Raw genomic sequence first — 23,397 nt, 5'->3', positions numbered from 1 at the left:
AAACACAGTGCTGACCTCTGACCCTGATCCACAGCTTCCTCACACCCAGTGAGTGGCTCAGTTGGTACCGTTTGATTTGTGTCCCCCTGATTAAACCCTTATTTCACCTCTTTGTCCCGTCCAGGCAGCTGTACCTGGCGGAGGCGGCGTGCCGGCTGCAGGGAGTCGAGAGGGACAGAGACGGGAGGCTCCAGGCATCCATGTCGAAGGAGGAGTACCTGAAGATGATGCTGCCGGACAGTCCACCTGGAGAGGAGGGCCGCAGGAAGGTAAGCTGGAGTATCTGTGGTGCGGTTCCACTGTTCCACCGTTCCACTGTTCACAGGTACATGTAATTTTTGGCAGGAAGATTTGCTGCAGTCTGATCTGGGCCTGAGTGAGATCTAAACATTGTTTACATAATATTTTCTGTCTACAAAATCATGATTATCGATTACGTCACCCCAACCCACCCAATACACCTGGTCCACCGCAGCCTTTACCTACTTCGTGTTCTGTTTTAGTGCATGTGCTTTGTTTGAATATTAACTGTTTAAATGAAAATCTTTAATAAAGCCATATGTTTAATAATTTCATATAAAGTAACCCAACATCTTTTAAAAAACTAGTTGTCATTTTAATACATCTTACTGAAAACATGCATTCTTGAGCTCCTTCTGGTGTGAGTCTGTGACTACTTGTGTGATAATAGTGCTCCCTGCTGGAGAAACTTCACACTGCAAGTGATTTTCAGAGCCACCTCCAAAAATAGTGAGGTGTTTTATGTGTTTATGGTGGAGTCTCTCTGGAATTCAGCTGTTACATATAAAACATTGTACACATATTATTTAATATTATTTATGATCTTTTTCTGATCCTGATTTTTGACAATAGAGAAGCATCAGAGGAACTTTCTCTCCAGGTTAGAGCTAACTACTCTCCGGTAAATCCAATCACATCAGAAACAAAGCAGAAAACATACACTATATTGCCAAAAGTATTGGCTCGTCTGCTTCACACGCATATGAACTTGAGTGACATCCCATTCTTAATCCATAGGGTTTAATATGATGTCGGCCCACCCTTTGCAGCTATAACAGCTTCCACTCTTCTGGGAAGGCTTTCCACAAGGTTTAGGAGTGTTTATGGGAATTTTTGACCATTCTTCCAGAAGCGCATTTGAGAGGTCAGACACTGATGTTGGACGAGTAGGCCTGGCTCACAGTCTCCGCTCTAATTCATCCCAAAGGTGTTCTATCGGGTTGAGGTCAGGACTCTGTGCAGGCCAGTCAAGTTCTTCCACACCAAACTCGCTCATCTGTGTCTTTATGGACTTTGCTTTGTGCACTGGTGCGCAGTCATGTTGGAACAGGAAGGGGTCGTCCCCAAACTGTTCCCACAGAGTTGGGAGCATGAAATTGTCCAAAATCTCTTGGTGCTGAAGCATTAAGAGCTCCTTTCACCGGAACTAAGAGGCCGAGCACATCTCCTGAAACACAACCCCACACCATAATCCCCCCCAACAAAATTTACACTCGGCACAATACAGTCAGACAAGTACCGTCTCCTGGCAACCACCAAACCCAGACTCGTCCATCGGATCGGCAGACGGAGAAGCGTGACTGCTCTAGAGTCCAGTGGCGGCGCTTTACACCACTGCATTCGACACTTTGCATTGCGCTTGGTGATGTAAGGCCTGGATGCAGCTGCTCGGCCATGGAAACCCATTCATGAAGCTCTCTACGCTGTTCTTGAGCTGATCTGAAGGCCACATGAGGTTTGGAGGCCTGTAGCGATTGGCTCTGCAGAAAGTTGGCGACCTCTGTGCACTATGCGCCTCAGCATCCGCTGACCCCGCTCTGTCATTGACTCAGGTCAAACTTCAGGTGTTCATGGTGGAGGGATACATGCAGGGCGCTGTGAGGCAAAATAGTCCCCAAAGAAAACGTGTTATTTCAGATTTTCCACTGTTTTCCATCATCAACATTCCATATAAACTCAGAAGACTCGTGTAGGTTCACTGGTGGTTCTGGATAGTAAATAAAATGTCTATATGTGTGTTGTAGTCATGGCGACCCCTGGTTCCTATCACCACCACTGTAAAGACATCTGAACCATTTCACCCCAAACCACTCTGAATCACTCTGTTTACGTCTCAGATGCTGAGTTGTGTCTCTTTTTAAGCCTGATTTTTGTAATACGGGTTAAAGGTCTGTGTGGTTTAGTGCTGCCAGCTTTGACAGGCTCCTTTGTGTTTTTGGGGTATAAAACAAACCGCAGTCATTATCAGAACTGCCACGTTAAAGCCAGTGTCTAAACAGTGATAGCCTCAGCTGGGGTCACGTGTATCCTGATCTGGCTCTGTGAGCGGCCACTGATAACCTCAGTGTAAACTCATCGAGCAAACATCACTCTGCGCTCTCAAAACACCAGCTTTCCTACACGCTGCTCTGTCACAGCCTCGGACACAATGGAAATATTTTCCTTAGTCTGATTTATTTGCAGATTCTGAATGTGCTTACTCTGCGTGTCACGGGTCAGGCTGAGAGAAAGCACGTACGTTTGATGTCCATCTTGCTCCTGGAGGCTATTAATTGCATTCTGACTTCCCTCCCCCGTGTCTCTCTGCTGCCCAGTGTCCAGCAGGAAGGACATACAATGGCCTATTTTTAGACTCATTCTCCACCCTCCAGTGGAAAGAGCTTGTAGAGCCCTGAAGGAGGAGAGATAACTGTGTTACGCACAGTCCTAGTTAAGAGATTTCCCCTCTGTGTGACATTAAAGGAATTCTCCTGCACTTTTCAGCCTCTTCTCACTCTGCTTCATCTGTGTCGCACCGTCAGTAATCATGGCCAGTCGTTTTGGCACCTTTCCCAACACTTAGAAAAGGAAATGACTCAACTGCACTCAAAATTAACTCATAAATAGAATCTGTACCTGATTCCATGAAATTTTTCGAGTGTTTAGCGCTGGTGCTATAAAAGTTGCAAGTGGTGCAGCATAGATTAAATATATACATTGGACAAAAAATGGACATAAAATGCTTCAAAAAATCTTAAATTCAAAAAGTGTAGCAAAGTGTGTTTTAAACTGTGGAAAAAACAAGCAGCATATAAAAGTTCTGTGTTTAAATGTTTAGATATACAGAATTCATTTTTACACAATAATTCAGATTCCCCACAAGGGGGTGCTATAGTGTTTTTTCTGTTTCTTTGCATGCGAGGAGACCCACACCAGCAGGAATGTGCATACGACACTAATGAAGGACTTTTTCAGCAGGCAGACTTTAAATTTTAAATCATTGCTGGGTTTAAAGGGGAGCTGTTATGCTTTTCCAGTTCTTCTCTTTCCTTTAGTGTTGTATCTTTGTGTGCATGTAAACGTCCTGCAGAGTCCCAAAGCTCAGCGTTCCCTCCAGAGGGAGACACTCTCTCCCACAGAACCCACTTTTCTCAGCTGCCTGAAACGCCTTGTTGGAATTCCAGCCCTTTTCCTTTGTTACAGGATGACATCATCTCATAACACAGTCCTTACTGCCCGCCTACCGGCGAGCTCCGCCCCTCACACAGCGCACAGCGGCTACTGGAGGAGGAAGAGTATGTTCAGTGCTATAGTGTGTGGAGACGCTGACCGGACTTTCAGGCTCCACTCTGGATCAAACTGATACGGCAGAACCGACACCTGGTTATTAGACTACCAAGCGTAAATACATGAGGCTAAAATCCTATCAGGGTACGATCCAGATACTGGACACAGGAAGTGACCAGGTGTAAACAGGGTCTTATTTAAGGTGCACAGTTGGACATTAAAGCCACTGTTGTACCTTTGATGGTATGTTTACGTTGTGTGTTCCTTTTTCTGACTGTGTAAAATTGGTCAGTGTATACGGTATACAGTGTATAAGTCATCTTCTCACATATACCACTGCAGCTCTGACCTGTTTAGCCCTGTCCGAGCACTGAGAGGTCATCTCACTGCCTTTCACATCATTCACATTTCACCTAACACATACAGACACGTCGACATGCTGACCCTGAGGTCCCGAGCTGCACCGTCTGTCTCTGTGTGGACGCTCAGGAGGCCACCTCTCTGTATCTGAGCACTTCCTGGAGGAGTTTTTGAATGTCTTTTCTGCTTAAATGTGCTACATTCAGTGAAATTCAGTGTTTGTACCACCGTGTTACTGCAAATGTTTGAGATGTTTTACTATGTTCTTCATCAGCTGAATATCTAGAACCTGTTAGTCACTTCAGTGTGTTTTAGCTAGACTTGTCTTAGTGTTTATCATCTTTTTATTCAAGAAAATCACACTGTACAGTGAAGTTTATATTAAACTTAACGGACTTAAAGTTAATATTTAGAACCTGTTGAGCATTTCATTGTAATTTAGTTAGACTGACTTGGAACTCGCTGTCATACCCAAAATAATCATCTAACACAGTTTAAACAGTTTCCACAACTGGAGTTCAAAAACTGATCAAAAGCTCCAGAGAAAATGTGTCTCCTAACAGCCACCTGGAAGAGCTGGTCGACCCCAAAACTGCCCCCATCAGATAAACAGCACTTAAAGCTTTCATCTCTGAGAGAGAGGAGAAAATCAAGCTGATCAGATCTGAAAACATCCACAGGTGTTTCTGTCCATCCTTCCACTGTGAGAAGACGACTCAGCGCTGTGGGTCTGAAAGGATGTGTAGCTGATCAAGAAGAACCTCACTGAGAAAAGGAGACGGACACATCAAACAAAGAAGCTGAACGATGGACTGACCACCCCAGAGTCCAGACCTCAACACCACTGAATGTGTTTGATTACTTCAGAAAATGATCAACCAGCTTCTAAGACTGAACTTTGGAGGTGTGTCTGCAGATTCTTTGAGGAACTGAAAGTGAGTCTCCTGTAACGAATGGAAGCTGGAATAAAGGGAGAGAGAGACTCACTGACTCAGCTGAGAGCAGAGTGAGCTGCTGAGGATTTTCTGTTAAATGTGTTTCCTGCTTTGTTCCTGATGATTGTACTAAATGAACATTTTGACTGTAAATTAATTAAATGAAGGTCACTGTTTTTTGTACAGTATGGAGGAGATTTTTAGGGGGCGGGGCTTAACAAACTGTGTTTGGATCTGCTTTGATGTGAGAGGGCCATATGGGATCTAATCTCATTAAGCTGCACACAAGGATAAAGGAAAGAGGGACTAAGTGAATGTGGGTAAATATGAGGTTTTAAAGTCAGTATTTGGGTGGGGGGAGGGGAAGGGGAGGGAGGAGGGGTGCGTGTGGTTTGTGGTCTAGTGGTGGGATTTTTGAGTGGGATTTTCGGAGGCTGCATTTGGGCAGTAGAGGATTTGTGATTTCTGCTCACTCTCCTGTTACTGGAGTGCATTTTCCCTTAGAGGATTACAGCATTGTTGTCATACATGGGCAGCGCTAAGGAGGTCAGCTGGATCCAAAAAATTAAAAAAAATCTTAAAATGTAATCACTGTATCTTTAGAGTAAGGAAATAGTAACTGCTGTATAGTTTTGGGATTGAAGCCTTTCGATAACTCAGTTCAGTTCATACATTTGACACCTTTGTTATCTGATTTATATTCCTTTGGGATACTATGGCAACCACCTGGAACACTATATCAACCACCTTCACAACCACCAGAGATACCATAGCAACTACCTAGCAACACCCTAACAACCACCTGGAACACTATATCAACCACCAGAGATACCATAGCAACTACCTAGCAACACTCTAACAACCACCTGGAACACTAGATCAGCCACCTTCATATCCACCAGAAATACCATAGCAACTACCTAGCAACACCCTAACAACCACCTGGAACACTATATCAACCACCTTCATATCCACCAGAGATACCATAGCAAGTACCTAGCAACACCCTAACAACCACCTGGAACACTATATCAACCACCTTCATACCCACCAGAGATACCATAGCAACTACCTAGCAACACCCTAACAACCACCTGGAACACTATATCAACCACCTTCATACCCACCAGAGATACCATAGCGACTACCTAGCAACACCCTAACAACCAACTGGAATCCCATAGCAACTGCCTAGCAACACCCTAACAACCACCTGGAACACTATATCAACCGCCTTCACAACCACCAGAGATTCCATAGCAAGTACTTAGCAACACCCTAACAACCACCTGGAACACTATATCAGCCACCTTCATATCCACCAGAAATACCATAGCAACTACCTAGCAACACCCTAACAACCACCTGGAACACTATATCAACCACCAGAGATACCATAGCAACTACCTAGCAACACCCTAACAACCACCTGGAACACTATATCAGCCACCTTCATATCCACCAGAAATACCATAGCAACTACCTAGCAACACCCTTACAACCACCTGGAACACTATATCAACCACCAGAGATACCATAGCAAGTACCTAGCAACACCCTAACAACCACCTGGAACACTATATCAACCACCTTCATATCCACCAGAGATACCATAGCGACTACCTAGCAACACCCTAACAACCAACTGGAATCCCATAGCAACTGCCTAGCAACACCCTAACAACCACCTGGAACACTATATCAGCCACCTTCATATCCACCAGAAATACCATAGCAACTACCTAGCAACACCCTAACAACCACCTGGAACACTATATCAGCCACCTTCATATCCACCAGAAATACCATAGCAACTACCTAGCAACACCCTAACAACCACCTGGAACACTATATCAACCACCAGAGATACCATAGCAACTACCTAGCAACACCCTAACAACCACCTGGAACACTATATCAACCACCTTCATATCCACCAGAGATACCATAGCAACTACCCAGCAACACCCTAACAACCACCTGGAACACTATATCAACCACCTTCATATCCACCAGAGATACCATAGCGACTACCTAGCAACACCCTAACAACCAACTGGAATCCCATAGCAACTACCTAGCAACCCTCAGGGATACCATGTAAACTGCTTGGCAGTACCTTAGCAACCCCCTAAAATACCTAACAACACCCTAGCAACTATGCAGGATACCATGTCAACCACCTACTAACACCCGAGCAACCATGTTGGACCACGTAGCGCTAGCAACTGATTCACACCAGCACAGCACACACTAACACACCACCACCACGTCAGTGTTACTGCAGCGCTGAGAATGACCCACCACCCAAATAGTACCTGCTCTGTGAGGGTCCATGGGGGTCCTGACCACTGAAGAACAGGGTAAAAGGGGGCTAACAAAGTATCAGAGAAACAGATGGACTACAGTCTGTAACTGTAGAACTACAGAGTGAAACTATATGGTCAGTGGAGATGAAAAAGTGGACAGTGAGTGTAGAAACAAGGAGGTGGACTTGGAAGTTGGATCTCAGATTGAAGTTATAAACACTTTTCTATGCAAACCTGTCTGTTTTTTAAATATGCACATATTTTAAGAGAGTCGCTGTCGTTCAGTCATTGTAATATAAATAAAACTGAATATATTTTAGTGAAAAAATCTCTAGTTCATTTTTGTGGAGAGTAGAAGGGGCTGGATGAGTCAGGCCCACCTGACCGGCCCACCTGATTGCTGCGGTCAATAAGGTAATAACAGCATCAGATCAAAGGCTGACCTGCGAACGATACTCTGATTATTAAAGGTCCACTGTATGGGGAAGAAGACCCGCCCCTTCTGGTATCTATATTAAACAGCAGAAAATCTCCTACATGCTGTCATATTTATATGAATGTAAGCAGAGCGCTAGCTGGAGCAGCTGGTTAGCGCTGTGAGGGGTCTGCAGTGAGCTGTGTGCTGTGTTTGATCCACTGGCTGGTGGAGCTCAGATGATCGACTCTGTGCCGACTCTGTGTCGACTCTTTGTAGACTGTGTCGACTCTGTGCCGACTCTGTGTCGACTCTGTGTCGACTCTTTGTAGACTGTGTCGACTCTGTGCCGACTCTGTGTCGACCCTTTGTAGACTGTGTCAACTCTGTGCCGACTCTGTGTCGACTCTGTGTTGTGTAGTGATTATTTGCTGGTACGTGACTCTGTGCCGACTCTGTGTCGACTCTGTGTCGACTCTTTGTAGACTGTGTCGACTCTGTGCCGACTCTGTGTCGACCCTTTGTAGACTGTGTCGACTCTGTGTCGGCTCTGTGCCGACTCTGTGTTGCCTCTTTGTAGACTGTCGACTCTGTGTCGACTCTGTGTCAACTCTGTGCCGACTCTGTGTCGACTCTTTGTAGACTGTGTTGACTCTGTGCCAACTCTGTGTCGACTCTTTGTAGACTGTGTCGACTCTGTGCCGACTCTGTGCCGACTCTGTGTCGACTCTTTGTAGACTGTGTTGACTCTGTGCCAACTCTGTGTCGACTCTTTGTAGACTGTGCCGACTCTGTGCCGACTCTGTGCCGACTCTGTGTCGACTCTTTGTAGACTGTGTCGACTCTGTGCCGACTCTGTGCCGACTCTGTGTCGGCTCTGTGTTGAGTCTGTGTCGACTCTGTGTTGTGTAGTGATTATTTGCTGGTACGTGACCAATCCAGTCCAAATACAGCCGCTCTGTTCACTTCCTGCACTCAGAGTGAGCAGCATCAGCTCTATTTCTGTCTCTGAGAGAGTGAGAGTGAGAGTGAGAGAGAGAGTGAGAGAGAGAGAGAGAGAGATTCATTCTTTCATTGAGTTAAATGCAGATCCTTGAACACGGCCTGTAACCATTTTAGTTGAGTTTAACTTTTCCTTTATCCGTTTTATTTAATTTTATTATTTTATTAACATTTTTATTATTTTTTCCTTCCCAATAATCTTATTATTTCATTTTATCTCAATTCTGTTATGGTTTTATTTGTTTGTTTTTATTACCTTTTGCAATCCTTTTACTTTTACTTTTATTTCTCGTTCTTTATTTATTTCCTCTGTTTTTTTCTGTTAATTTGTTTGTGATTCTGTTCATTTTAGTTTAACCTGATTAGATTCCATTTTAATTTCTTTTTCCATGCCTTTAAATATATATATATATATATATAAATAATATTATTTTGGATCAATTATGATAAACAATGAACAAGTAGGCAATTTTGTGCCCAATAAATACATCTGTTTAACCCTTTAATGGCATCTTTATATTTTTGTTGTAACAAAGTGAGACATTACACTGTTTACAAGTTTTTTATTGCACATTACCACTTTTTCATCACAGATACTAAATATAAAGAAAAAAATAATATGCAAAAACAAAAAATTGCAGTACTACAATTTTTTCACTTTTTTACAGAAAAACCAGCAAAAGCATACAGAACAAAACAATTTGAATAATTTGAATATCCACTTTATGAACCTGTAACACTAGTAGATATTGTGTAGCTCAGGGCTGGGATTTCACAGGGGAATTCACTGCTGGATTTGGCGTCTCAAAGCTCTTTTCTGGTCTAACATGGAGATTAGTTTGTTGTTGAAATCTCAGATGACTGAAGTTATTTACGTTTAAACACATTTGTGCAACATTTGCACTTAAAGGGTCACTAAAACATGCGAGAAGTGTTTGACATCAAATTTATGAGGTATTATCGCCCCCTACTGGGCTGACGCGCTCCTCCGAGCGTTTTTGAGTCATTTTGCGTTCTGTTGTTTACGTAGATTCTCACAAACACTGCTGGTGTGGAACTATTTTTATTTTTTTTTTAAAAGAGAGAAAAACTGTTTTCATAAATATCCTCTTGGATGTGGACGAGGCCTCAGAGTGAACCCTAATGTTTATATGTGTCCTCCATCAGGCAGCAGCTGCTGGCGGCCTGTCCCCGCGCCGCTCTCTGTACCGCACTCTGTCGGACGAGAGCGTGTGCAGTAACCGCAAGGGCTCGTCCTACGCCAGCTCCCGCAGCTCCATGCTGGACCAGGCTTTACCCAACGACATCCTGTTCAGCAGCACTCCACCGTACCACAGCACGCTGCCCCCTCGCATCAGCCTCAGCCAGCCAGCGTCCAACCTCCGCAGTGAGTACTGCTCCCTACAGCACTGCACCCTTACACACTACACTTTATAGCACTGCACCCTTACACACTACACTTTATATCACTGCACCTTACACACTGCATCCTACAGCACTACACCTTACAGCACTGCACCCTTACACACTACACTTTATAGCACTGCACCTTACACACTGCATCCTACAGCACTACACCTTACAGCACTGCACCCTTACACACTGCATCCTACAGCACTACACATTACAGCACTGCACCCTTTCACACCCCATACCCACCCTACAGCACTGCACCCTTACACACTGCATCCTACAGCACTACACCCTACAGCGCTGCACCCTTACGCACTATACTTTATAGCACCGCAACCCTACAGCACTGCACCCTTACACACTACACTTTATAGCACTGCACCTTTAAATACTGCATCCTACAACATTGCTTTCTACCGCTCTGCACTCTACAATACTGCCTCCTTACACACTGCACCCGACAACACTGCTCCTTAGACACCCTACAGCACTGCATTATGACACACCATTAAATACTGAATCCTACCACACTGCACTCTACAGTACTGCATCCTTACACACTGCACCCTACAGTGCTGCACCCTTACACACTACACCCTTCAGCACTGCACCCTTAAATACTGCATCCTACAGCATTGCATTCTACCGCACTGCACTCTACAGTACTGCATCCTTACACTCTGCACCCGACAGCACTACACCCTACGGCACTGCACCCTACTGCACTGCTCCCTTACACACTACATCCTACAGCACTGCATTATGACACATTACACCATTAAATACTGAATCCTACCGCACTGTTCTCTTATATACTGCATCCTACAGCACTGCACCCTCACACACTGCTCCCTAGAGTGCTGCACCTGACAGTACTGCACCCTTACACACTGCTCCCTACAGCACTGCATCCTTACACACTGCACCCTGCAGCACTGCACTATACAGCATTGCACCCTACATCACTGCTCCCTTACACACTTCACCCTACAGCACTGCCCTATACAGCACTGCACCCTACTGCACTTCACCCTCAGAGTAAATTATCATGCATTTCTCAAAGGCAATAGTGATTCTTAGTATGGGGGTCTCGTCACGCGATGGGCTTCAAAAAACAACAAAGGTCTATTCTGACACATCTTTGAGAAGCACTTTTCCATAAAACCTCCACACCAGTGACCTCCTGCTGTCACTGTAATATGAGGAGAGCCGCTGAGCTGAAAGTGACATTGTAGTGGCAGTAAAAGTCTGTAACTGGTGTGAGTAGCTGCAGTGGATGGACAGATGTCCCTTCACTGTATTATAAGATTAGGTGATTTTTAGCTCACTGCGCTCCATATTTGCAGAGCTGACTTGTCAGTAAGGTCTGCTGTCTGAAGCAGGTTATTCAGTTACCTCACACATTATTCAGCGTTATTCAGCTTCTGTAACAGTGTATTTGGATCCCCTCACTGCAGATGCTGATCTTGAATTTCATGTACATTCAGCTACAAATCCACTAAATTCATCATTTTCCCCAAACTTAAGCCTGACCTCAACCTCAACCCAAAACCTGACCCTCACCCTGGTCCCAATCCTAATCCGAACCATAACAGTGGTGAGAAATCAACAGAGTTTTGAACATTTATAGATAATCCAAAAACAGTGGAACCTAAAGTAAACATAACTACTTCTTCAGAATAACTGAGCTGTAAATAATCTGTCAGATGTCTACAGATATTTACTCAGCCAACAATTCTAATTAAAGCCTAAATAAAAATACAGAGGCTTTAAACATTCAAATGTGCATTTTTACATTGAATTCACCAGGTATTTGAATTTCAACTTTAATTTTGGCTTTTTTAATTCTGCTAAATGAAACGAAACACAACAAAAATGGAGATTCAAAGTTTTCTACTGACAGCAACGATATTCAGCCAGAAGCTCCATCAGAGCTCCACTCCATCTGAGTACCTGGCGTCTCTCAGGGCTGCAGGTCATGTTTTATCATATTAATCAGTGACGCCGCTCGAGCGAGCAGAGTGAAGAGCACAGTGGTGTTTCAGGGCTCTCATCATCGTATCTGCTGGTTGAGCCTCTCAGATTGATCTCGGCGTGAACGTTATCGGTGGTGTGTGTGACGGAGGCAGCAGGTCCTGCAGATATCCGATTAAAGCCGTGTCAGACAGCGGCGCTCTGCCCCACAGACACCTGTCAGCCCGAGAGACACAGGCAGAGACGGAGCTCATGAATATGGATTAGTTTGAGGGCTTAATGTGTCCTGACTGCACTGCTGCAGGAGCGACTGGAAGAAGAGGCCACATGTCATTCCTGATGTATGTAAATCAGACATCTGCTTTATGGAACGCCGGGACCTCTGACTCAGGTTATCTGAATGACCGCACTGAAGGAGTGGACAGTGAGGTGCACTGTTTAGACTGATTGTTTATGATTAGAGCTGATTTTGAATACAACAGAAGATGCAGATCTCAAAACCGCTGTATATCTGCGATCTGTCGTTATTTTACTTGTGCAGTTTTAATGGTTTAAACTGATTTGATTGATTTTGTACAATTTTATTTTACTATTATTATTATTATTATTACTATTATTATTATTAGCATCTGATATATTTTCACGATATAATTTTTTCATTCCCTGATTTCTGTATTGGCTCGGCTACAGTGTAAATGAGGGTCAGCCTCCCTCTGCTGTAGAGTTGCCATTTTGGAGATACCTGTATTTGTTTGGACAGTGACGATATGAACTAACCCAGGGCTTCTCAACCTTTTCCACCTCAAGGTCCCCCTGTTTATGACTCGGAAGCATAAAGACCCACTTAAAAATATATCTTCGGAAATTTTTCAGCACAGCAGTGTTTGGGGGCAGTTGTATGTCATTGAACATAAAATAGCAGATCAGGCTAACGTTAGCTTGTTTTGTACCTGAAGTCAGGCGTAGCGGAGGCAAAGTATACAAATCGTCTCTGCAGAACTTCCTCCTGTTTAGTACAACATAAGCCAACAAACCTCTATTAAATAAAGATGAGTAGCAAACCGATGGCGATGGCGTTCACTTGATATCTGCAGCTTCTTCTTTTTTATGTGTTTATTTATTTATTTTTTGGATTTCTCCCCAATTTAGTCTCCAATTCCACCCAGTAGTTAAGACCCCCCAGTCACATGATACTAGCAGTGCTAGGAGGGTGAAGGCTAACGCAGGCTTCCTCTGAGCCCTGTGAAGCCCCACCGCACCTTTTCAAACTGCGGCTAACCAAATTCAGGAATAACATATTCAGGGCAGCATGAATGTTTTTCTAGTATATCTCACTCTGAAAGCTCCTCTATAGAGATGCAACTGTTTACTACAAGCATTCCGCTTGATAAACAGTTGTTTGTTTCCTGTCGGACTGATGAAACCAGCGCACAGAAGCGCAGAGAGCCGGAGCCAGTTCAGATCTCTTTGGTGACTTTAGTGTGCAGTTTACATCAGACAGTCTGTGCACTTCTGTGGACTGAAACTCAAACTTAATCCAACAAGAACTCGTCTGCAGTGAACATCTCACACCTCAAACCACAGCATCTGCCCCTGGCAATCTAACATGACTGCAGTGTGAGAAGAGTAATTAGTCATTTGTAAAAGGTTAATTTTGAGTAACTACATGGACAGTAATTCCCAGTGTGTGAAAGAACATCAAACAGAAGTAAACTTTTCTAGAACCTCCTATCGTTTCCACTCTGGCTCAGCTGGGTCTAAAGCAGGGATCGATGGGGATGATATTGTAATCACGCCAGTGTCAGACCGATGTGTGATGTGTGTATTGAACTCCAGGAGAGCAGGTGTTTATTCGACGCTGAGTTGCTGCACGTTTTATTCATTTTGCTTCATTTGTAAAGTCCCATGTCTCTGTAAAGCTGGTCCAGGTGGGTTTATTCCCGAGTTCTACGTCATAAATGTTTGTGTGTGGGCCTCGGCAGATACAGAGGGGTCCAAAAGTCTGAGACCACTTTGAAAATCTGTTTTTGGTTATTTTAACTTTGAACTTTTGTTTGTAACTTTATGGCAGATGACGGGTCCTGAGTGAGTGATTGGGAGTGCTGTGAGGGAGCAGGTATTGATCGGGAGGGTTTCTCAGGCTGAATGTTTGCTGTCATCTGTGATAAATTTCTGATGCTGTTTCTACAGACTGCAGGCTTCAGTTTATCCTCTGTCCAACCTTGCAGTCCAGTGAGTCCCTCTCATCAGTACTACAGAGAGAGATTAGTGGAGAACTGGCATATGGTGTTCTTTTCCATTTCCCTAGGAGATATGAAGGGGAATTCCACCAATTCCCAAAATTCCTGCATGATTAAGTGGTTAAGATATGAACAGAGTTGTTCAGAGTGGTTTGGTGTGAAACGCTCTGTTCTAGATAAACTTACCGAGTCAGAACTGTTCACAGTGGGGGTGATAGGAACCAGACGTCCACCTCTAAAAGCTCCCTCACAGAAAGTTCCTACATGAAATGGTTATGAATTCACTGCCTGATGACTGAGACACTGTTTTATGATAGTTTGGAGAACTTAAACTCCATTCATGGTGGAGGGATACATGCAGGGCGCTGTGAGGCAAAATAGTCCCCAAAGAAAACTTATTATTTCAGATTTTCCACTATTTTCCATCATCAACATTCCATATAAACTCAGAAGACTCGTGTAGGTTCACTGGTGGTTCCGGAGAGGCTGGATGAAGTTATTTCTTTAGTGCTGCTGTGATGGACAGCAGAGACGATCCCATCAGTTGTAATAGCTGCAGTTTGTGGTTTATATCTTAAAAGCATTGCTTTCAGCAGTGGAGGCCATGTCGTCTGTGAACTACACAACAGAGAGTTCAGCTAATGCACGTGTCCAGCTGGCAGTCCATCTCCAATTTAACTGTCAGGGAGGTCGTGTATGAGGGGAGGAGGCTGACAGGCTGGACAGTGCTGCCTCTTATGTGGAGTAAAAGGAGCCATTAGACAGTGAAGCCTGGCAGCGGGACAGCGGGTCACCAGCTCCACACAAAGCCCGTCCCCAGCGCCTTCATTCAGACGACCCCGCTGACCTGCCCAGATGGTCCAAACTGGACTTCTGACAGCAGCTCTGTTATCGTGTCTCCACTGGCCTGAATGGAATGGAGGGAGTGAGGAAATGACGAAAGCGGCTTTAGAGGGAAAAGGAGAAGAGCTGCTCAGTCTGAGAGTGTGAGTCACTGATCCCAGTTTCTGTGTATGTGTGTTCTCAGATGAGTTCTGGTTCTCCGACGGTTCCCTGGCAGACAGGTCAAAGTTTAATGACCCAGGGCTCATGCCCCTTCCAGACACTGCCACGGGCCTGGACTGGTCTCACCTCGTCGATGCAGCTCGCGCTTTCGAAGGTAGGCAGTGTGTGTGTGTGTGTGTGTGTGTGTGTGTGTGTGTGTGTGTGTGTTATCCTGTAAGAGGTCTGACTTTGTGCTTTTTTTGTTACACGTAGGTATTTGTGGTATATCATCACTGTCGGGACAAAACCTCCATTTTTCATATTTTGACCTCATTTAAAACTGCCGACTGCCCTTTAGATTCTGTCAGAATTTCATAATGAAGAGACCAACAGAAATAGATTAGATTAGATTAGATTAGATTAGATTCAACTTTATTGTCATTGTGAGGAGTTCAGGTACACAGCCGATGAATTCCAGTTGGCAGCAGGAGGTAACTGTGGTAAGCGATGCTGTGGTTACAATATGTACAATTAAGGATGGTAGAGAGGTAAACAAAATATAGATATGGAAGTATAAATATAACATACTACATGCAGAGTGAGTGGAGAGCGTACAGTGAGGTAATGTGTCCTGTGAGAGCAGCATGTGTAAAAGATAAGTATGCAGAGTAAACTTGTACAGTATTGTTGGTGCAAATATGAATAGTGCAGTCATACTAGGATATGAAGTACAATACAGTGCAGTGCAAAGATGAGAAACATCCTTGATGTTCCTCGCCCTGCCCAGGCAGCACTTATGGAAAATAATACAAAACTGCTTAGAGTAAAAGATTCTCCATTAGCTTTCATTACAATTCAAGGACGTTTTTCTCCTGTAAACTTACCTTTTTGGAGATGTCGGTTTTGATCCTTACGTCTCCATTTTTGGTGTTTTTCCTTTTAACACAATTTAAAATTTGCTTTTTGCATTGTTTCAAAAATTCATGACAAATGGAAAAATGAGAAATGGTCCAAAATCACTTGTTACTTGTTAAAGTAACAGTTTTGGAGATGTGAGGTTTTGTTCTGACAGTGACGATATATTAGGTATGAACATCGTAGTCAAATTTGAATTGTAAGGCATTATTTGAAAAATATTTATATAATTAGCGCTGCAGCTAACACTGCAGACCACAGTAATAAACAGCGCGTCAGATATAGTTCACCACTAATAGACCTCCATTCATCAGTACAGTGTGTACAGCAGAGAGTCAGACTCAGTTCAGGTGAAGGCCACGGTACACTCAGTCAAGCGTCAAAGGTATGTTTGACTGACGTATAAGATACTACGCTCTAAAAAAGGTGGTTTTTCAAGGGTTCTTTAGGTTTTATTTAGAACCACAAGTTCTTAATAGAACAATTTCATGGTGAAATGGTTCTTCAGATTGATGGAGAATTCGTTGTATATGGTTCTGTATAGCACCAAAAAGGGTTCTGCTGCTGTTATGATGTCAAGCTTGTCTCAGTAGAACTGTTTTTGTGCTACATAGAACACTTAAAAAAAAAAAACAATTAGCATAGAACCATATAGAACACATTCTTCATCAGCCTGAGGAACCATTTCTAGGGCTGGACCTGAATATGTGGCTATTTGTTTATTTGTTCGTTGGGGAGGTATTTGTTTTTTTTTTTGTTTTTTTTTTAATTTTGGGATTTGGATACTGCAACATTCGAGGGTCTCGGGAGAAACTTAGACGACTCGAGGTTTTGGTCCATAACAGCTTTATTTTTAAGTTGCTGAGAACAGAGAAGAATCACAGCCTCTCCAGCACCAACAGCTAAAAACACAGCGCTTTGCTCTGCTCCGGAAACCCAACACTCCGCCCACATTCAGGCTCTTCAACATAAAAGTCCCAAAACAGCCCAACATGAACATTTCTTCTGAACTGCTTACAGCGTGACATGACAACACTACAGAACATTCTATCAGCACATTCTTTTACTATATTTATACCTCTAATCGCTGTAAACGTGCTGATTAACAGTCGTGGGCTGGAGGTTAGGGGACCAGCTATATTAGAGGTATAAACATAGTAAAAGACCGGAAGGTCGCTGGTTTGATCCCCTGAGCTGACAGTACGTGACTGAAGTGCCCTTGAGCAAGACACCTAACCCCCAACTGCTCCCCGGGTGTTGTGGATAAGGCTGCCCACCGCTCCAGGCAAGTGTGCTCACTGCCCCCTAGTGTGTGTGTTCACTAGTGTGTATGAGGTGTTTCACTGCACAGAGAGGTCAAAATGCGGAGGTGAAATTTCCCCGCTGTGGGACTAATAAGGGTCACTTAATCTTAATCTTAAACCTGTGCTGTTACCCCCAGCCTGCCGCTAAGAGAGCTGTGAGGAAAGCAGATAGACTGGAGGTTCGGCAGTCCTTCCCATCCCACCCCATTGCAAATCCCTCCCTTTCCCAACCTTTCAGCTGGGAAACGTGAGTTTGTGAAGAGTTGGAATCAGATCAGATGTGCAGTCAGAGTCGTCTGTGTGCTGTTCAGTTTCCTATCACTGTGTAAAAGATGCACGAGGCTCCTTTTTTGCTGGACTTTTCCAAGTGATTAGTAAGAGCTTATTATCGATTTGTTTAATCAGAGAAACAACGTTTGACATCTTGCTCAAAAATTTGGCTTTGCTGGAAATAAAAAATCAGGTAATAGTGAATGTGTGACATCATTCAGAAATTGCGTCATTATTATAAAAAACAAACAAAACAAAATGACAGAATTAGCCACATTTTGCATCAGCCTTTAATAATTAATATAAGAATATATTAGTTACATGTTCAACATTTTTAAACTTTAATGACTGCTCGACTATTCTAACTCGCCACTAATACATATAAAACCAAGGTGTGAATTACAGGGCGTCCCCTGAATGTCTCAAGCTAAAACTTCTGAGGGGTTCTAGAAAATATAACGTTATACTGCCTGTTTGGAAAAAACAGACGCTCAAATCCAGATTCAATGAAGCTGATTGTTGATCTGTTTCCCCCACAATCAGCTTCTGTCTTTGTTGTTCTTAACTAACTAGAGCTGCAGCACTGCTCTGCCTCAGGGTGGCGCTGTAGCAGACTGGTTCACCCAGTTGGTCCTTCATAGCCTAGAAACTGTAACTCTGCCCGGATTCCTCTGAGAAACTTTACAATGAGCTGCAGCAGATCTGTAAATCTGAAAACTCGCCCAGTTTCCCAAGAGTTTGGAGTGAAGAGTGACTGTTCCTCATTTCTCACACGGAAGACAGAAGAGGAGACGAGGAAGATCTCAGTTACTGTGAGGAAGAGCGCAGAACCGCACTAGAACAGAGACTCTACAGAAGAGGAGACGAGGAAGATCTCAGTTACTGTGAGGAAGAGCGCAGAACCGCACTAGAACAGAGACTCTACAGAAGAGGAGACGAGGAAGATCTCAGTTACTGTGAGGAAGAGCGCAGAACCGCACTAGAACAGAGACTCTACAGAAGAGGAGACGAGGAAGATCTCAGTTAATGTGAGGAAGAGCGCAGAACCGCACTAGAACAGAGACTCTACAGAAGAACAGCTGATAAAACAAACATTTACTGACATTGAAGCATCAGCGCCGCTATGGAGAGAGAGAGTCAGCAGACAGAAAACACGGGACCCCCGAATACCGGGGGGATTTCACACACTGGGTAAAACACATATGACCTCACAGCGACTCAGTGTATAAGAGCAAACCTGTGTCTGTGTTTGTGTTTGTATGTCTGTGTCTTGGTCCATTTTTGTATGTCCAGTACATCTTTATTGACGGTCAATCTTCCTTTTCGCTGCTGTTGGAACAAAACCTCGTAAAATTTACAGGACAAAGAAAAACGTTGATAACTTGTAATGGAAATAAACATTTTTCCAAGTCATTTTGGGCCGTTTTTGTTGTTGCGTTCGTCATAAAATTTTGACACAACATAAACTGCAACTGTATTTTTGAAAACGTTAAAAAATGAAACGTCAGAAACTAAAAGGTTTTGTTCTGACAGCATGTTTTGCATCGTTTCATGGAGAAGCCAGTAAACAAAGAAAGCAGAGGAACAGTGCTTGAAAATGGAGTCGAGTCACACTGTAAACCCAGCAGGACGCCTCTCGGGCAGAGAGCACTACCTGCTAACACCTACAATTAAGCCCTCAGTCTCTGAGCAGGCGGGTTCTGCTCCTCCGGGTTATTTGCATCTGAAAGAAGCTCTGCAAATAGCTCTGTGGAGGACGCTGTACCGCACTGGCCCCTCCTGTGTGGTCTGTCTGCTGCCTTGTTCTTCTTATCAGTTTGATAAATGAATTAGTGCTGATGGGTCTTTCTTTCAGAAGCCTTTTCTGAACGTGGTTCAGCGTCTGGGCTGTGATGTGGGAAGACTTTTCATTCTGAAGCTTGTTTTCAGCCTTGGACTTCGGTTATTTTTGTTTTGCCTATTGAGTTGAAATCAAACTCCAGTCTCAGGGTGGTCAGTTGGTTGTTTCTTTGTTTAACCACACACGAACCTACAGCTGGACGATTGATCACAATTTATTTTCAGTTGAGATTTTGGCTTCGAATGATTGTGAAAACAAGACAGTTCAGATAAATGATTATTGTGCCTCATTCTGTTTCACAGTGGTGCTCTCGCTTTATCTTGTGTTCTAAATCCTGCGCACTCCTTTCCTTTTCGGTACTGAATGACAAAAAGTGCTGAATTTCAGTACCAGCCTTTAATGTCCTTGGACTGAGTTACTGGAATATCCATAGGAAAACAAGTATCTCCAAAATGGTAACTTTACAGGGACCTCATTAACTCTTAATATATTTTAATGTAAAGCAGTTTTGTTCCAAGCTATTTTGGAGCGTTTCTATTTGTCCATTCATCATGAAAATTTCTCTAAAAGTAAAGAACAGCTTTCATGTTCAAATGATGTAGAAAAATAAAAAATTGACGAACAATGGAGATGCATGTTTTTCTTTAGACAGTGAGGATATGTCGAATAGTTAACCATATATTTTATAGTTTAAATATATTTTAGGAGTTTTCAGTAGGCTGTGGTGGTGCAGTACAACACATTTAATCTAATTTGTTTTGTATTTATTATTTTTATATATATTTGGTGGTTTTCAGTAGGTTATGGAAGTGCACTACAACATAGTTGATCTTATTTATTTTTATTGATTAGATTTTATTTGTTTAAATATACATATAATAATTTATTTAATTTTGCATTTATTTTAAATGTTTTTCAGTTAAATTATACAGGAAATCCATTGTTAAAAAGACAAGCTTTAAATGTTCAGTTAATGCATGATGCTTCCAGAGTTACTGAGTAATCATGTTAAATAGTCTTGATCTCAGTATTGCCAGGATTTTTGCCATAATCAATCAATATATTGGTGAATAAACCTAAAGAATGGCTGGTTGGGAATATTCAAGCGCAAATCTGCCATAGAAAGCATCTACACTCCTATATGAAAGGAATCTGTCTGTAAGTCTTGATGCTCTCAGTACTTCGTTTGTTTTAGTTTGAATGGTCTTGTGAGCTGGACATTGATTATTATCTTCTGTAATGTTTGTTTGACGTGCTGGGAAGCCCAAGTGTGGAGCTGCAGACACACTTAGCTGTTCTCCAGCTGTGCCGTCAAACAATTTGACTGTTCAACCATCATTACAGTGTAATTTTACTAATTTGCTTTATTTTATTTTTATTTTTTTTATTTTATTTATTCATTTTATGTTCTTCTGATTTAGATGCTTTGGAGAAACAAGAACTACAGCAGAACCACAGATCTGCTAGAATCCCTTAAAAGCGCTGGATCTGACCTTTTCTTACTCGGGTCAGTGGTTCATAACCACAGGACTCCTTACACAGCACATTTTAATGCTTTGTCTGCTCCCAGCACACCTGATCCAACTGATCGGCTCATTAACGGCTGCTCACTGAGCCGAAGTGGATCTTTTATAGCAGGAAAACACTAAAGTGCGCAGGGCAGCGTGAGACGCCTGGGAGGGGATTCTTTCATTTGCTTTAACTTTTTAACCTTTGCTCTGTAATTTTGAGACGGTTCCTAAGTGGACGTGGGGGCAGACACAGTGATCATGTGGGAGCTGAGGTTTTTCTTCATCAAATAAAAGAACATAATCAACCTGCAGTTCAGTAAAAGTTGTGCTTGTCATCTTTAATTTGGCCAGAGTTCCATTTCCAGTCAAAACAGCGATTAAATAAGTTATTAATTTTTCATTGTCCAAAAAAAGGTTTTTTAAAACATTTTTACCCAAAAATTAGACTAAAAATTAAATACTATCACATTTTTTCAGTTTTAATTTGTCCACTCTACTTTCAGCTGGTTACAGATACAGATGCTAACATGCACACAAACAGCGTCCCAGACTCACCTTAACTGCCTCACACCTTCTCACTCATGAGCATCTAAAAGAGCCAAGAGTGAGGTCAAAAATATAAAGTTTATATTTTATAAAAATATAAAATATAAATCTGATCACTATTTGCACATTTCTAGAAAAGTCCTGCTGCAAAATGGTAGTAAAGTGTTGTGTTCATGTTATTTTCAGTGTAGCTGAAGCTGCTTTGTGCAGCTGTTGCAGGATTTGTATTTATACTGTTTGCAGTTTGAAAATATTTAATATTTCATTTTTATTAATGTCATTTATTGCTTAAGTGATTTTTATTACAAAGTGCCATCGGCAGTCCACTGCAGACCACCTGCTGCCCTTTAGTATTTGCTCCAAGGACCACCTGAGGGTGCTGAGTGGTGGTCCCCAGCCCAGTGGTTGAGAATCCCTGCTGTAGGTCATGATTGACCGGTGAATTGGGGACCTCTCAGATTGTCGAGTGTTTACAGTCAGTTTTGTGGGAGTTGATGAAGTCGCTGGTCTGTGATGCAGGTTCAGCTGCGCAGCTCTGCATGCTGACCGACTCAGAGCGTCTGCCTCAGGCGGCTTGTTTATGAATGTGTTCTGCATGATTTCCAGCGCTTGTTGAACTTATTAACATAGTTTTTTGCTCAGTCATGCAAATGGAGGCCAAATGTGTGGTGGGCTACATTCACAGCACAGTGGTTTTTAACGGGGCTCATTCTGGGTCGTAGTCCGCCACTGAAAGACTTCCGCATGTAGTAGTTACCAAAATTGCGAGGCTTCTTCTGTAGCTCGGTCTCTCTGGTGGACGACTGTTTTGAAGTGAGGCAGCTCTGCGGTGTCTGGCTGAGCTCTCGCACCGTCTTAGCTGCTAATTAGACTCTTTTGAATTGTGTTTTTCCTTTCACCATCCTGAATTGACTTTCCAAAAAAGGGATTATCTTAATGCGGAATGTTTCTATCCGAGAGGGATTTTCCACTGAACATTCAAAAACGAGAAATGACCCAAATGGGAACCAACAGAACTCATAGTTCTAGTTCACTTTCCACCAGTGTGGCTAACTGCCTATCTTGCTTGCGAGTTAGCTTAACGTGTTGGCTGATATGAAACAATATTGATATGCGCTCACTCAGTCACAAAAGGCGTGGTGATTGGGTTCTGTGGGTGACAGGTGGCTAAAAATTTGGAAGAACATTGGATTGAAACACGCAACATTTTTGCTGCCTAATTTGCCAGCCCTCTGTCTTAAACACTGACCTACATCTGTATCGTGTGTGTTGTGTTTCCAGACCAGCGTGTGGCTTCTTTCTGCACCATGACTGACATGCAGAGAGCTGAGGCTCTGCAGATCTCCCAGGAGCTCACTAAGCGAGTGGCTGCAGTGGAGGGAGCAGCGCTGCAGGCGGGGTGAGTCCAACACTCCACCTTAATGAGGACCATGAGTCAGAAAAGCCCAGTGATTGCACACAATAAACATTAGACTGTTGTTAAAACTGTAGATTCGTTGTTGCTGAATGTCTTTTCTGTGTCTCTGTTGTATTGAGTGTTATATGCAGGGTCGTACCTGCTACACAGAAAGGGCTGTTTATATTATTTGGTGATTTATTACTTATTGAAATATTATTACTTACTGAAATCTGTTATTTCAGCACATTTTGTTTAGTCTGTTAGATTTTGTTCAGTGCTTATTATAAAAACAGGATAAAGAGTACAGTCAGTGTAGTAGAGGGTTGTAGAGTGCTGAGACATTCACCGAATCTTTGCTTTTACATGAAATATGGTGTTACTAATAAACAGAAGCTTTTACAAAAACACTGCTG

The 23,397-nt window shown here is 43.0% G+C and overlaps 1 protein-coding gene across 1 annotated transcript in view; it reads left to right on the top strand.

Annotated features, from left to right (window-relative positions):
• LOC118810079 (signal-induced proliferation-associated 1-like protein 2) overlaps positions 1–23,397 on the top strand; it is a 183,621-nt gene that overhangs the window by 154,726 nt on the left and 5,498 nt on the right. The window contains exons 15-18 of the mRNA XM_036573604.1: positions 125–269; positions 9,756–9,975; positions 15,243–15,374; positions 22,867–22,984. Of these exons, the coding sequence (XP_036429497.1) occupies positions 125–269; positions 9,756–9,975; positions 15,243–15,374; positions 22,867–22,984 (615 nt within the window). The remainder of the gene's footprint in view (positions 1–124; positions 270–9,755; positions 9,976–15,242; positions 15,375–22,866; positions 22,985–23,397) is intronic.

Source organism: Colossoma macropomum, unplaced genomic scaffold (genome assembly GCF_904425465.1).
Source record: "Colossoma macropomum unplaced genomic scaffold, Colossoma_macropomum, whole genome shotgun sequence".
Lineage (NCBI taxonomy): Eukaryota > Metazoa > Chordata > Actinopteri > Characiformes > Serrasalmidae > Colossoma > Colossoma macropomum.
This window is presented reverse-complemented; position numbering and strand designations above follow the sequence as displayed.